This window comes from Coptis chinensis, chromosome 8 (assembly GCF_015680905.1).
Source record: "Coptis chinensis isolate HL-2020 chromosome 8, ASM1568090v1, whole genome shotgun sequence".
NCBI lineage: Eukaryota > Viridiplantae > Streptophyta > Magnoliopsida > Ranunculales > Ranunculaceae > Coptis > Coptis chinensis.
Genome location: NC_141463.1, coordinates 43,463,416 through 43,481,097, shown reverse-complemented (window position 1 = coordinate 43,481,097; position 17,682 = coordinate 43,463,416). Strand labels below are relative to the sequence as shown.

Genomic DNA, 17,682 nt, shown 5'->3' with positions numbered 1-17,682 from the left:
CACTGGCCATCACAATACACAAGAAAGTTCATGAGAGACTTCCTTGTTGCACCCGTCCACCCATCACACATGACAATCACCCCATACGTCGCCCATTTTCATCTCAAGGCCTCAATGTATTTCTCAACTTCCAGATAGATAATATCTAGTTCCTTATGAAATAAGTCATAAATGGAGGGAGGCTTTACTCCTAGGCCCGCTCTACAAGCTGCGTCAATCATAGGCTGAGTGTATGGGTTGGCAATAGCTTGGTGCGGGTTTATTGCAGTATAATGGATTAATTTTCCAAAAAATGTTCTGAACTGATCACCCAATGCCCTCGACTCATCTTTAAACGATTGTTTAATAGACGGTTGCTTTGTATCTTCTCTTCGAATGAGGTCAACATTGATGGTTGCAATATCTGGCTGCTTACCAACACGCATGCTACTGGATCTTCTAAAGAGAGACCCCATTTTCCCCATTTTCCCTTTCCCTTTCTTTTTAGAACATGACCCTTCACCTACCTCCATTCGTAAACTCCCACCTCGGTGCAACTGGTTTTCATTGTGGTGGCTTGCAAGTGACTCTCTCCTAGCTTGCTCAAGATAATCTAGATCATAACCCTGATGTTGGGTCTCAGACTCATCATCAGAATCACTTAGGGGTGGCAGTTTTGTACACAACCCGCTAACCCAACATGAATCCGACACGAAATTAGCGGGTTTGGGTTGGGCAAAAAAAGCTTTTGGGTCATTTAAGGGTTGACCCGCTGAACCCGTCAAATAAATGGGTTGGGTTAGGGTCACATATGTTAACCCAAATAACCCGTTGGTAGACCCGATTAGTTATCAGGTCTAATGGGTCGGGTCATCAACCCGTGACATGTTAACCTGTTTTAAGATAAGTGAATTATTTTTTAAAATCTCACTATCCCAACAACCTAAAATAAATGACTAAAAAGAGAAGGATTAGCCGTCATATTGATTCATTCGATAAATGCATGTTTCGCTATTCAATTTTTATTGATATGTAATTGAATTATGAATGGTTTTTGAGAATTAATATATCCGAATATATTATATATGTTTTTTTTATAAATAAAATCGTAAAATACTAAATATTTTGCATACAGGTTGTCTGTACGTGAATCCGATCCGAAACTGATCTAAAATCTCATCTATCATCCCAACTATCTAAAATAAACGACTAAAAGAAAAAATATTAGCTGTCATATTGATTCATTTGATACGTTATGAAAGGGTAAGACTGTCATTTAACTGGTAAAATTTAGACGCTTCTCTCTTGATTTAGCACATTGTCCCTAATGTTATCAACAAATTATGAAACTGCCATCTAACTATTTTAATTTACAAAACAGCTCCTATACTTTACTTAAATTACAGAATAGTACATTCCTATATTTTACGATAAATTATATCCCTATATTTTGTCTAAATTACAAATAAACCCCTATACTATAAACTTATTATTTTTTTATTTTTACAATGAATACCAAATAAAGATGTAACGGCGCATCGGCCGTTGTGCCGGAATGCTAGTAGTCTCTTAATGGGCATGATATGTTGTCATTATGTAGGTTTTGTGTTGTCTTGATGTAGAAGGTCAAGGACCCACTCTTATAGTTTCTTGTTTCTGTAAAGCACGCATTGTGCATCAATTGTGACATTGAAGTATTGAACAATTGTCCGGAAAAAAAAATGTGACATTGAAGTTTTGAACTGATCTATATGTTAAAGTGCCTTCACACGCAATTTCAAATTATTGATCGTGACCTGTCCTGGACGGGCACCATGACAATTTTTTGAAAACTAAATAGCTAGAAATGATAAACAGTGTATATGATTTCTAATATAATGTACAATAGATACAGATGTACTTATATACTAAATAACTTAGATAATACATAGTAGTAACTAATTTAATTTAATTTAGCATTACCTACAAGAAATGGATGTCAACATAAAAAATCTCCATTTACTTGATCGTTTGATGTCAAAAAAAAAACATATATTAACTTTTTGTACCACTTTGGCAGATAACCACATAGGCAATAACAATTTTCTTACGAATTCATATTTACCAATCGGATTTCTAAAAAGTTAAGTAGGGAAAGAAAAGCCCATCCGTATTCAGTTAAATTGATGGCAATATATCAACAATATATCAATCGGATTTTTAAAAAGCTTCTCATAGAAAAATTGATGGCAATATATCAACATTAAAACATATGATGAGACAACTAAACGCTAGTAGTTTTCTACATCTTTTTAAAAACAGAAAAAAATAAAAATAAAATAAAATTGTTGATTTCCAATTTGCAAAGCACCACTGTCAGATGGGATCACTAGGCAGTTACAAGTCTATATAAACGGAACTGCACCACAAACAAACGAAACAAGTAAAAGCATCCACTCCCAAATGGCTTCTCCTTCATTTATGTTTTTCTTGGTGATTACCCTAGGTACTATAGGGTCTATAGTCTGTGACATTGATGCTGCTCCTACAGTTGTTGCTCGATCCTAAGGCTAGTGAGGTTCCTAATGTTAAACTTTCAGTCTATTATGAAACACTATCTCCCTCTTCCTCCTGGTTTATCTACTTCCAACCATCGTTTATCTTTGAAAACGGTCTCATTGATATAATTGATCTCCACCTTGTCCCTTCCGGCAATGCCACTACCCGAAACGACGCCATCGTCTGCGAGGTACCGCCATTTCTCTTTTGCTGTTGTTTAATTTCCCCCCAAAACATATTGCTAATCTAGCATGCATTCTCTAATTTCTTTTTTACTTTTATTTGTAGCATGGCGAGGACGACTGTTTCTTGAACACTGTTGAAGCATGTGCCATCTATCTACTGCCTTTGGTAAAAAATTCGACTTTGCTTATAATTTATAAATTTGTCCTGCATCCCCATGAATTCTTATTTTGGTGCTAGCTGTTAAAAGGCCGGCCTCAAGCATTGGTAACTGGTTTCTGGATAGCCACCTCAACTCCTCAAGTAATTCCAAAATCTAAAGCAAGCCAAGTGGATTGTTAGGAAATCAAGGATGACACTTGGTCTTGATAAAAAAAAAGGATGACACCTGGTGAAATATACCCACGTTCCTGATCTTTATGGCCTCCACACCCTATATTATTCATATTTCGTATAATATTTTCGCATGTGTATTTTAAAACTCTTAATTCTGTTGTCCAATTGGTTTGGGGCACAATCAGAAGCTACAAAATTAGATTTGTTCGTTGCAAACTGTATTTTGGTGGCAACGTGGCTTTTTATTTAGTATACTTGCTGGGAACGTTGGGATTGGGAGCAAACTTTAAAAAAAAAATTATAACGCATAACTCATAAATGATCATGTAATCTACTTGTTATTATGCAGGATAAGCACTATCCATTTCTTTCTTGTGTTGGGGAATATGTAAAGCATGGAAGCTACAATAATGAGTAGATTGTTTGTTTTGAGAAAACTGGTATGGATGAAACATTGATTGCAGACTGCGTCAAGAGTGGAGTGGGACATCGGGTTAATACTTGATAGTTGATACATCACTCTTCTATTAAAAACCAATTAACTAATTTTGTTTCTTCACTCAGCAGCTCTCAGCAGCTCTCTGTTTGACATATAAACTGTTTTTTTTTTCTTAATAATTACAGCTATTAAAAAAGGTAATCGTTGGCACTTTCCATTTTGTGTTGGCGGATCCAAATTTTTTTTTTTTTCCATTTTGTGTTGGGTGAACTCCAAAAAAAAAAATTTATTACAAATTTACTATTGATCTAAAAAATATATTTTCCAGTCATTGCGGTCAGAGAAGATGAGTTGTTTTCGGTCCAAGAGTTTTAACTAGTTGATGGAGAAGAAGATGGTTTTTCCAGTTTAACTTGTTTTTTTAGTTTTGTTAAGAAATCGGTTTTGGGTGTAGGCTGTATTGGATTCTTGGTAGTGCCCAACACAATTGCAGACTCCAAATTGAGCCAGGGTCTGCCCAACACAAATGGGTCCGTCAATAACAGGACCCATAAAAAAACACGCAGAGAAACAGCAGAGCTTACACCACCTCTTCAGTTTGTTCCGTGGGTACTAGTCGATGGCAAACCCTTGGTCAGGTTAGTTTTTGTTCTTCCGATTCTTTTCTAAATCTTTCATTTCTGATTCTTCTGATTCATATAATTTTTATTTTTTGTAGCATTACACTGATTATGGTGCGTACGTTTGCAAAGCTTACAAAGGCTCGGACGTGCCTTCTGAGTGTATGAAATGAATATTGCTAAGAAAAGTGTTTTAGTTTGGAATCCCTATCGTTTTTATTTCGCGTTGGAGATAGAAAACAAAATATTCAAATGTCAAAACATTACAGTAGATATGTTTCATGATAGATTTGAATCATAATAATCACAATTCGTCTTACATTACAGTAGATATGTTTTTCATATATTTGAATCAAAATAGTCACAATTCATCGTCTTACTTAAACCAATTGTTTGTAACCACTGCATCTTATAATTTGTCCTTTTTTTTTGGCTTAAAATGTAGTTACGAATTACTTCGCCAAATGCCTAAATTTCTAATTTATTTTCGGAAACTAAGATTTAGTCCACACTCCATAGTTAAGTTGGACTTTATGACACTGTTGAGAAAATGTTATGTGGTGTCTTTACCCATTTGACACTTCGATTATAGAGTTTAATCATATGCTATGCTGGGATTAATTAATCCAATCCACCTAACTAAGTGAGCAATTTCATGAAATTTACAATTAACCAAACAAGTTTTCATGAGAAAAAAAAATAGTTTAATGTTGGATGCACTCAAGATTAAGACCTATGTGCAATGTGTAATTTTTGTCGCTATCTATAATACAAAAAGCAGCTCAATTTTTAAGCAAAGTTATAAGAGATTAATACAAAACAGCTCAGTTTTTAAGCTCATATTTCTATAATACAAAACAGCTCGGTTTTTAAGCAAAATTATAAGAGCTTAAGTGTTGGTCCTAATTTCATCGGGATTTGTGCTAAAAATACTTTAAGAGTCCTATTTAGTACTACATACTAAAAACAACCAAAGCAGTCCTTCCACAGTCATTCCAGATTGAAACTCTTCCTACCCAGAAAGGAAAGCTAAATTAAATCCAAACCAAAGCAGTCCTTCCGGATTGAAACTCTTCCTACCCAAAAAGAAAAGCTAAATTAAACCCAACAAAAAAAAAACTTTTACGAGTAAACATTTTATTTCCTTCTCTAAATATTCGACTAGCTTACAAAGAAATTTGATTCGATCGATTTCTTATGAAAAAAAAAAACCTTGATATCCTTTGGACCTTGGCTTCCGCAAATAAACACATGTAATTTGATATATTAACAAAAATGTTTGATCTTGGCCTGAGCTAGGAGTGTAAAAAAAAAAACCGTTGACCCATCATCCGGTAGGGTACTCGGTCTTCACCCGCCACCCAAACCCGCACCGACCCGAAAACAGACCTGCCCCACCCCGTTACCGTTTCTACGTGGTCAGACTATGGGTGTAGGTTCTATACTCAAACCCGACCAATCAAGCCACCCGACCCGCACCGTGTCAAAAGCCGTTGACCCAACCCTGTTGACCCGCACAATTTTAAGACTCTAACTCTAATATTTTTGTATTTTGTTTATATTTTCTTTTAACTTTTGTAGAAATTTGGGAGATATGATTACAAACTTATGAGTTCAACATCAATTTCAAATATTCAAGTTTGAACATTGGGCAAATATCAAAAGTTCAAATTCAACTTTCGAATTTTTTAAAAGACGAATCATTCATCTTTGTATTAATTTCGAATTTTTTTAGTTTATATTTTATTATTTTATACTATAGATTCTTGCTCCCATCTTCATTTTATCATACTATGAAAAATAATCAATTTACAAATGGTAAATCACGAGAAAGAAGTTTCAAATTTACAGATATGGTTTTGGGTTCAAGTTCAAGTTTTTTTTATTTTTGTTTATTTTTTATTGATTGATTCAATTTTTTTTCTCTATGTTGTGAATTGGAAATATATTACTTGCATAATTAGAAAGTTTTTTTTGGATGAAATTGGGTTAAAATGATAATTTCTACCCGACCCAGATGACCCGCCCAAAACCCACCGTGTAAGCTGACCCAACAGGCCGGGTGATGGTACTAAGACATGACACTTCAACCCGCCCCGCCCCGCCCTGTCGGGGACCACTGGATTTGTATTCCCTAGACCCGCCCCGACCCGACCCATCACTATTTGACCTGCGGTTGACCCGATCCGCCCCGTATTACACCCCTAACCTAAGCCCATGGTAGCTTTTCCCATAACATGTTTTCCCATCAATTCAAATACCATGATAGCTCCCAATATTAGGGAGACTATTCCAATGATTTCTAATAGGGTAAGAACTGTTTCGCTTATTTGCATGTTTAAGGCTATATTGCCACAAACAACAGGTTTTATTGGAGATACCCTTTCAACCAATTGACTGATTTCAGTATCGTGGTATGTTTGTGACTGATTTTTAATTATCAATGTTAGATAATTATTTGGGTTTTATATTTTTTTAGGTACTAATTCGATGAGACTATAGATGTGTGTGATCAATAGCTACCGAAGCTATCTTAGCTTCGGTTATGCTCTGGTTGAAAGGTTTTAACCATAAAAATTTGGGATTATTCAAGCTGAATAATCCAACACACAGACAATTAGGCCACTGCCTATAACTTGATCCAATAGTCCAGCACTGTACTTTATATCATTATATGGATGGATTCCATAGCTATAAGGTGAAACTACCACTTCCATGACAACTTCCTCTCCCCTCTTAATTTGCAATTTTTATTCATATATTTTAAACTCTTCCTCTTTCCCCCCTTAATTTTCACCATATCTTAAGAGAAATTGGGTGCTTCAAAAAATACACTTGGTGAATTTAGTCAGCTCATTGTGACATGCAGTACTTGGTTAGCTTAATGTTGGGTGCTTTAGTACTAGATTATTGAATATATAATGAGCGATATATAGTGGCGTACGTTGGTCCTTTATACCATTGGTGCATCATACTAGATCACCCTTTAACCGTTATCATCTGCTCTACTCCAAGGACTCTTTGCATGTATATATGTTTGTTCATTTCCTTTTCAACCGTAGAAACGACTACTAAAATCATTCTATTAGATGATCTATACCTCATAATTAAGATTAGTATACTTTATTGTACTTTAAACAATTTACTTATCTTTTTAAGTAAAGTAGGAATGCAATAACATGTTTTTTGCTATTTTAATTCAAAAAAATGGTAGGATTGATAGACACTTAGAAAATTTCTATGGTACATTACAAATGTACATCCATCAGAATTGTGGGACAAAATTTTTAAAAGTAAAAATTTGGCTTTAGTTACTAGAAGCATTTGTAGCAGATTGCTTGACCATATGGCTAGAGTAGCATAGCCACGGGTTAAATTCTAGCTAGTATATCTAATAAGATAGGGGTTTTTTGGGCACTACAAGACAAAATAACAAACAAAGGACGGTCCAGATCATTTTGAGCACCATCCAAAGGTTTGATGTGTGCCGATCATCATCGAGATACATGTTGACTGCCAATTTGTCATCCAATTTTCAACTTTAAAACACGAGCCGCCAAACCGGTAATAAACGACAGTTTCACAAATAGTTAACAGTTCGAATCTCTACAACATCGTTTTATACATTTTTTTTTTCTTTATTTGCAAAGCTGCTGATAAAAACAAACAAACAAATATTGCAGTTATGGTGATTGGAACCAGGGTGTCAAAAGCCAGCTGATTGACTAGTGCATTAGGGTGCTAATAGCTGGCAGTACACAAACCATATTTATTTAGTCTTCGAATTGTTGAGGAATGCATGACCACGCATGAGCGTAACTCTGCAACCAGCCACAACTATTTTCTCTCATTTTAATGTGTATAATCGTAAGCGCCTATGCCATAGTACCTTTAATACATGGGTAACAATTGTTTCTTTCCATGATCATGCATCTTCGATGAGATGCGTGCATTGAGTAAATAATTTCATTGTTAAATTGCTGCACCGACGGAATTGGATCCCACTTTCTACCATTTCTTCCATAATATCGGTCAAAACATGCACATATGTGCTATTTAATAGAAACAATATATATCATTGATGTAAACAAATAAATAAATTTTATGCATAGGAGGCGTTTTGGATTGCATAGCATTTCAAGTTAAACGCCTTCACACTCCCGCTTCATGTTTTGGTGGCCACGGTTTTTACCCATTGGTTGAAAATCTTACACATTAGTCCATATATCATGCAACTCCAATCTAAAGATGGGCTTAATTTGCAATAAGACACGATTTATCACTTACGGTGCTTCATTGTGTGACTAAAGTCGTTCAAGCACTTTGATTAAAGAGAAAGCTCGAAATCTAGTACTCATCTAAAGAATATCTTTGGCTCCTCAAATACGGAGTTGCCTCTCAAACTATCACGACGACAATTCCCCATTTGACTAGTTTATGTCATGACAATTAATAAGTCGCTGGGCTAGTCAGTGAAGTATGTTGGCATTAATTTCATAATACCGATTTTTAGTCATAGATAATTAACTCTATATGGCAATGTCAAGATGTATTTCTTCAAAAATAATATCTGCAAAATATTCTACCACAAATATCGTATACACAAAAGTTCCTGTTAGGAATATACAACTTAATTGTACTTACTCTTTACCAATTACCAAACTATACAAACTTTTTGTCTTGTACGTGCCTTGTACTTCTTAGTTGAATTCGAGCCTAGTGTAGATACACTATATCCTTAAGACAAATTTTCCCCCTCACGGTACTTGAAGGTTGATGGGAAACTGTCTTCCAAGATAGAACGGATTTCCTTCTATAGAAAGCTAGCACTTCAATTCTATAGAATCAGCGAACACAACATAGTATTTGACTAAGAACAGGGGGAGAAGAGAAAGATCGAACTAAATGCGATCGGTGTATCTTTCTCTCCAAATTCATCCACTATTTATAGGTGAGTGGTGCCTCTTCGAAACAACACAGTGACTCTTGGAAAAAAGTAAGCAACTCTTTGAAAAGTCACATGTTTCGAAAAGACACACCATTTCGACATAAATCACTGTTTCGAACCAGTGCCTATTTCGAAAGGTCACACCTTTTCGACATGATGCACTGTTTCGAACCAGTGCACCATTTCGAAAAGGTTTTTCTCACTTTACGTACTGTTTCAAGATAAACCCATTTCATCTCAAGTGGCGTAACTTGGGAGACAAATTACTCATTCATATCTCAATGAATTTGTGCAAATCCATTTTCTAACAGTTCCATCCGCTCTAAGGACATCAATCAATACCAATGAGAAAAAATGAGTGAGACATTAATCACGATGATTTATAGTAAAATTATTAAAACTAAGAGTAGTCTTATTAACGCCCCGTACGTAATCTTTCTTTGTTCTTAAGGCGGCGACACAATAAATGTTTCCTATAACAAACAAAACATTCATGGATAATGTGTTGGATTCGTATGTGTTTTCCTTTATTTCAAATGTCCCTAGCTATTTCAAAACTTGAGTCTATTTCTTGATGGTTGTTTAACTCCATCTTCTCTTCAATATATTTGTCTACAATAGTGTTTGGGCTGTTGAGTTTATGCTCTTAATTCAAGGCTCTCTCCCCTTATTTGTTCCTCATTTTAATATGTGTTGAGTTAATCAAGTTGTAAGTGGTATGTGTAATGAGTTGGTTTGTCAATGCGTAGGATTGTCAAGCCCACTTGAGTGTGCGATGGCATGGTTATGAACTATAAAACTAATGGAAATGAGTAGTGCATGTAGCATACCCCTATCCTAAAAGCGTAAAACATTGATCCATTGCTACCATGGAGATGGTCGCCAGGGGTGGTGTTTATTAAATGCACTGTGTCTTGAGTGCCATCTGGCACGAGCATTAACTAGTACCTTAACACTACATAGACCAAAAGGCTATTAGGAGAGTTTGCGTCTCAACTCAAGAAAACAAAACCATAGGCGCTCTTACCAATTTGAGTACCAACTAATCCAAATATTGTTATATTCGATTTTTTTTTTAAGTGGGAATTTTATTGATACTGATAACTAATTTTACAAAAAAATATAGGACAAGTGTGCAATAAGCTGCGTCGCAAATTCTTTCTGAATAGCAAATCCTATAATTTTAAAAACAAACTCATTAGAACCAGCTGTCATGTTCATAACTTTATGAAGTCTTTGAACTTTTTTTTTTCATAATCCAAATATTGTTGTCTTCGAACTTTTTTTTTTTTTTTTTTTTTCCGATAGGAAACTTTTATTAATACTTAAACTTTGACTAGTAGTTCTACATTGTCATGCACCCAACGAGGTGGAGGGCAAATCCTAGCATACTTGTTGGCCCATTTAGCTACCTGATTTGCATCTTTATTACAATCTCTACACTACACCATAACAGAATATTTGCAACACACACCTATTTTGCTTTGTAACGGTTATTTACCATTAGTAAGTTGTCTACACTATATTAGCGTTGAGAATGTTGTAAAGTGTTACTGTAATTCGGGTGAATTTCATGAATTAATTTATAATACCTAAAAATTTGACCAAACCGTGTAAGAAGTGTTACAAATGAAAATTTGACGAAAGAGGAAAACCAAAAGAAATCACACTTTATTATTTCGGTCGAAATATAAAACATATCCTTACTTTCTCTCATCTCTCTCTCACTGCTGCTACACTCTCCAATTTCCTCTCTCTCTCTCTCTTTCACTGCTGGTACTCTCTTCTCTCGCTCTCTCATTGTTTTTTGGACTACGGTTTTTTTTTTTTTTTTTTATTATTTTTTTCTTTTCTAAACTAGGGGTTTTTTCTCTTGTCTCTCACTGTCGCTCTCACTGTTATTGTGCTATTTTTTTAAACTAGGGTAAGTACCTCACTCCACTCTGAATTAATTGTTTTCCATCTCTCTCAATTAATTGTTTTTATTTTTCATGAACTTCTTAGTTGGGTTGATACTACTTCAATTTTGCTTGGCTTGGTACCACTTCAAATTTTCTTACTTCAAAGGTACAAATTTTATTTTTTTGGTGCTGTAAGACTTCATTTTAGTGTTCAGTTTGTGCTTACTTGAATGTTATCTTGTCACTATTTTGCTTTTTGGTTGGTTCAAAGGTGTGTTTTGAGTTTTTTGTATGGAGTCGAAGAGTCGATAGATGTAATTGGGGATTGCTGCTAGTCTAGTTTCTTGTTAGAATATTGACACTTTTTTTCTTTTTGTTTATTTTTTTCTTTAGTGTTAATTAGATTGATTCTCATTGTCTAATTGCTTGATTAATATGAATGCATTACTTGGAGTTCAATCTTGGAAGAAAATTGACATTGAAAATTCCATTGTTGAAAGATATGCTCATATCTTTGGCTTATACATTTAGCTTATGTAGCGCCCCAATTTTCTAGACAATTGAATATTCCGATAAAAAAGCTCGATTTAAATATTCAACCATCTAATAAACCAAGACGTGAGCGGGGTTGACTTCCATGAGTCCAAACTCAAACTAAAACATAACACAACCTCTCAACATCGCATTCTAAAAAAAAATCGGCAGAATATTCTCTGTATTACCAACCTTTCATAAATTTAAAACCTGTCATAACCTGAAAATCAAATAATATACTTCCATGTGATATATTAAAACCTCAACCGTAAACCCAACTACGAAAAGATATATTGATTCGTGGCACTGGCTACTTAACCATCTCGACAAATGGCAGTTAAATCAAGTAGTTGCAGTGTCCCGAAACTGATATTTTACCCAAGATTGGTACTTCACACCTGGACGCTAATCCACGTCATAATTTCTAACTAAGGGATGCATTCTAATATGTATTTATTATTAAATACAATAAAAAATACTAAATTATTACAAAACAACTTAAAGGGAATAAATTTAGAAATACGAAACAGCTAACATCACCGCCTTAACCAATCAGAGTACGTTTCACGTTAAATTTTTCTTAGTGAGGGCATACGCCTTTTCTTATCTTTTGGTAGCCTATTTTCCCTATCATTTAACACTTTATAACACGCAACGTTAGATGGTTAGTCAATATAAAATAATCAATGTGAATTAAATTTATTAACAGTTGACAAGATTTACGTAACGACTTACCTTTCAGCTACATCGCCCTGCTTGGCTTATCGTTTTTCTTATAAAATCCCCCGTGTGCTTAATTAATTGAACAAATATTTAAGAAAACACTTAAACGATCACCGTTAATAACTATTGTTAGATATTACGTACTACGAGATTAAAATCATGCTTAACACGTAAAATCATATGTTAAAACCAAATTAAACAGTAATAACGTAAATAGAATAACCGGTTTTCTTGTTACAAGGGGTAAGGGTTTTCCTATGGAAGCGGCTGAGCCGTGGTGTGGCCTATGTACCCATTTAAAGATCAAGCCAATCGTAGTTCTCCTATTGATAGGGTGTTTCTATAGGAATGGATTAAGCTATTCCGATGAGGAAGGCGACATGGGCTCCTCACTCCTGTTCTAATCCTGTAACGTCCACTAACCGATTCTCAACCTTGAATCGGTATTCTACACGTACGTCATTTCACTTCTAATCTTTTGAGGTTTCCCCGAATACTCAATCAAACAACTAACTCTCGACACCAATAAAAGAATATTAACTTATTTATATTTGAACTAGCCACAATATAATTACGCGAGAAAAATAAACAATAAATTATGCATGGCCTAGTGTTGTCCCTAACAAATGACATATGAGTGACTTGGATGCGGCCTGCAACGGCTTGGAGACCACCTGAAGCGACCTGTAGAATGGCCTAGTGCGGCCTGGCTAGCATGTGCTTAAATACTAGGTTCGGTTAACACATGTGAACTGTTTTTCCAGCCAAACCAACTCCAACTCCTTCATAAAATTTATTTCAGTAACAATAATCAATAATCTCCTAAGTACCCACCAAAACAAAACCTACTGTATAATATGAACCCATGAATAACACCCAAACAAATCTGCTGAAACAATTATAAAAGGGCAAGAGAAAATCACAATCAAAGCATAACCAACATGATATTTGAAAGTGGAGAGAAAACACACAAAACAATAGCTCTCCCGTGAATCATTAATGGATGATTCTCGCTAATCCAACCCCCTTGTATATACCTTACTCGTGTGTTCCGCAAGCCCAGCAACAACTTAGTAAGATTGAATTCATCTATGGGTGATTAGTCAACCAGCTTATATAAACCCACTCCATAGCTTCATCCGATAAAGTGATGACCATATAATCTGAAATTTAGAACTAAGAATGAGAGAGATCGATCCGTGAGTTTTTTCTCGACCTCCCCACGCAAAGGTGCGCTCCCCCCTTATCTTCTTCCTGCTTGTCTTTTTTCTAACCGCTAGCTCCTCCTAAAGTCAAAGGAGGAGGTGTACTCCCCAAATTAATGTCTATCCTATTCGTTAAGAAATCTTGTTCCCTGGACCAGCTCATGGTTCATCTCAACCCATGAGGTGTCTCCACCCTTAACTTCTCACAAAATCATGCGAAAGTCCAAAATATTGGAACAGGCCCAATATACTATACAATAGGCCCAGTGCAAAATAACATGCACCCTAAAAAAAACAGGTCTAATGTAATATAGCAGTATAATAATTTAACCGGCCTAATTTAATAGAATATACACAAATATTTCTATCCAAGCCCACACAAATCCCAATTCAAACAACTATCCAAATTCATATCAAACCCAGCCAAATATATAAATGTTAAACCTCCCCCAACCAGATTTCAATTAATGGTATAAATAATAAATTCCCCTAAATAATAACTACACATCACTTTACCAAAAAAAAAAAAAAAAAAAACTACACATCAACTAATTGTGTAAACCACTTGACAATTTATTCGTGTCAAATATAACTACGCCAGTCCACATCAAAATCAATTATAACAAGATAAGTCGAACGAGTAATTTCTTATATAAATATTGAAATAGAATGAAAAATGACCAAAATACCCGTTACTAAAATCCGGGTCATTACAACTTATAATGGATTAATATTTTTAGTTTACTTTTTCAAACTTTTTCAGTGTGGGTCCAGTGTTTTAGATGTACAATACGTATTTTGGACATTTTTTTTTTGTATGGATTGTTGGATTTGTCCAAAATGTAACTAAAATTAGCTAGGTGTTAGAGCTGATTTTGATCGCGCATCCAATCACATGGCTAATATGAACCCATCAATCTAGTAGAAAATGTGTGTTTTTAATGATTCATCTAGGGTATTAACTACATTGTTTTGTGAGGTTGACGATTGTCGTTCGAAAGGAACCACCAAGAAGTTTGTTAAGAAATTAGAATATTTGCCTATTTGCGTATTTGTTTATGTTTTTTTGTTTGTTTGTTTGTTTAATGTTAAATATTGATTGTTGGATATGTGATTGAATTATGGAGATTAATTCTCATCATATAATTACATGTATCAAATCGATAGATTATACAATGTGCTTGTTCAACCCCCCACGTCTAATTTTGCAGAATGTCTCGGCCAATTCAGAAAGAGTGGATGAATGAATTAGATAGATTTGGAGATGTTTACAAATAGGGGGTGGCTGATTTCATTCAATTTGCGACTGTGAACTGTTGGATTACTTTAATCCTACATCTTTAACATGCTAATCTAGTATTGATGAAAAAAATAATTAAAAGAAAAATACCTTCAAAGCCGCCGAAATTGGAGATTGACAGTAAATAAAAACTTTCCAAAGCTGAATCCAAATCACATAGTCTTCAGCCTTCTAGTAATATTCACCACACAACACACCACAAAACACTTTTGCTTTTCTCCTACTTTTAGTTGTACTTTTTCTGGAAAGACTAATGGTCCCTTTCTCTAAAATGTCATTCTCTTATATAGAGAAACTTTGAGAATACGTAGATGTGTGTGTAGTGGGATCCACTTAGGATTCCAAGTCTTATCTTAAGAAGACAAGTCTTGTCATACAAGATTTCTTGATATATTAAAACCCTTTTAATATATATATCTCTTAATATGGAAAGTGCCCATTAACAAATCCATATTTTACAATAAGGCCCTTGGAACTTTCAAGAAAGTCCTTTCCTACCATTAATTATATCTAAGTCCCCTCCACCTATCTTGTATTCACAATTAGACCATTGGGAATTTGTTCTTCATCACACACCCATGTCTAATTGACCCAATTTGACATTTAACATCAATTGAGCATTAAGAAACTATTTCTTTATACCAAAGGGTTTGAGCTCAATTAGTTAAGTCACAATTTCCTAATACATAACTCCGTAGAGTGGTGGATCCTTTATTAGAATTCGTGATTCAAGACGTACTACATTTATTACCCAAAACGTTAAGTCTAGTCTATGAATAGACATTACTTTTTAACGTCTCAAAGTAATAAATTTGAGACACAATGAATTTTCACAATTCCCCAAGTCTAGGGATTAATTGGTAGAGTGAGATTTGCACACTAACCTTAATAGTGAATTTATAGTGTGTTCTCACTTTGATCCCCTCAGTGTCAGTCATGTGACTACACCAATATACAAACTTAGAGTCATACTCAAATGATTGAGATATCATTATCCTATCATATAGTAGTTATGTATATTACAGTCTTATAAGTGAAGCGTCCGACTTCACCCCTAACTGTGAGTATTCTAGGTAAATAGATACAATCAAATCTCCCGCACATGACTTTTCATATGCTTGATTGTTCTAATTCTATTACCTATGGAACTTATGGTTTCATCATATGATATTAGTTTACCCATATACATAATAATAAGATTCATGTATTTAATTAAACATCATCATGTATAATCAATAAACGTTCATTGGCTTTGTAAAGGCCAAATATCCTAACATGAACAACCACGACTCGACCACGTGTCCTTGTCCTCGTAGATAATGTCAAAATGGAAAAAGCTTTGTGCTTGGTACAGTCTCTAAACATTTGATCAGGTTCGGGCCAGGATGGATTAGAATTATTGTGTATGGGTTTTACATGGTGAGAACCCATGTACGGATCTGGTGGTGGAGCCAGTGATTGAAGAAGAAAACACCGAGGCTGAAGGGCTTGGGATGGGGAATTTTGTTGATGCTTCTTATGGAGTGCATGAAGTAGTTGCAAGTGATTTGAATGAGGATGAAGAAAATCATATGGGGGATTTTGAACCACCACCTATTCTTGAACCTGATTTGGGGAAGGGGTACAACATATACAAGAAAATAGCAGAACGAAAGCTATACCCTTCATGTAAGGCTCCTGTTACTACACTTTCGGCAATTGTTGACCTTCATAACTTGAAGAAGAGATATAGTTGGTCGGGAACTAGTGTGTCCACACTTTTTTCCCTCTTGAGGATATGGTTCCCAGAAGGAATCACTTTGCCATCAAAAGTACCCTGTAATGAAAGCAATGCTGAAAGATCTAGGAATGAAAGCCATGAGTATCGATGCATGTGAGAACAATTGTATGTTATACTGGAAATATGATGCTAAATTAATAGAATGTCATCAGTGTAAATTAAAGCACCCAGATACAAAGTGAAAGAATGAAAGATGGGTAAGAAAGAAACAAAAGAGCCGAATAAAGTTTTGAGACATTTTCCCCTGATTCCAATGCTCAAGAGGTTGTACACTATCCCATGGATAGTGAACAAAATGACATGGCACGACCGAGCTACACCTTCTTGGGATCATATACGACATCCTATCGACTCAGTCCAGTGGAAAACATGTAAAAAGAGTTGGCCTGATTTTGCTAAGGAATGGCATAATGTTTGGCTTGGAATTGCAAATGATGGTTTCAATCCTCATGGAATACAATCCACTAGCTACAGTTGTTGGCATGTTTACTTGGTACCTTATAATCTCCCCCCTTATTTATGATGAAACCAGAGTTCCAAATTAAATGATGTGTTTTGCTAATATATGGGCGGAAGGCACGCAGGTCAAGATATCGATGTTTTTCTTAAGCCACTCTATGAGGAGTTGGAATAGTTGTGGAAGAAAGGGGTACCGACTTATGACTTACATAAAAAGCAACATTTTATCTTGAGAGCTATGCTACTATGGGGTATTCATGATTTTCTTGCTTTGGAAAACTTAGCGGGCTTCATAACACATGGTTATAAAGCATGTCTGATTTGTTCAGATAACACTCAATCAATATATCTTGAGCATGCAAAGAAGATTGTTTACACAAACTGCCACCCCTTTCTTCCATTGGGTCACCCGTTTTGGTCAGGCAAATACTTGGGACTTAAGACTGAAGATTTGAACATGGCTCCACTAAGGTTAAGTGGAGAACAAGTTATGAAACAGGTGAGTTATATCAAGTATAAGCCGGGTAAAATCCCAAAAGGTAGCAAAAGAAGCACATCTGATGTGAATTTAGAAGATAGTGGAGAAGATGAAGATGTTCAAGTTACAGAGGCTTGGTATAAAAAGTCTATTTTTTGGGATATGCCCTATTGGCCCACTCATAAATCCTGATATGTTGTTGATGTGATGCATACTAAGAAAAAATATAATAAAATATAATGGTGATCCAAGCTAGAAC

The 17,682-nt window shown here is 35.2% G+C and overlaps 1 protein-coding gene across 1 annotated transcript; it reads left to right on the top strand.

The window, feature by feature from the left end:
- Positions 1-2,240: 2,240 nt before the first annotated feature.
- Positions 2,241-13,495, top strand: LOC147481550 (gamma-interferon-responsive lysosomal thiol protein-like). Its single transcript, XM_086578972.1, has 7 exons — positions 2,241-2,707; positions 2,806-2,868; positions 3,386-3,452; positions 3,661-3,672; positions 3,855-4,108; positions 4,194-4,257; positions 12,560-13,495. Exons 1-7 carry the CDS (start codon positions 2,495-2,497, stop codon positions 12,673-12,675), a joined length of 789 nt encoding a protein of 262 aa, XP_086435098.1. The 5' UTR covers positions 2,241-2,494; the 3' UTR covers positions 12,676-13,495.
- The last annotated feature ends 4,187 nt before the right edge of the window (positions 13,496-17,682 follow it).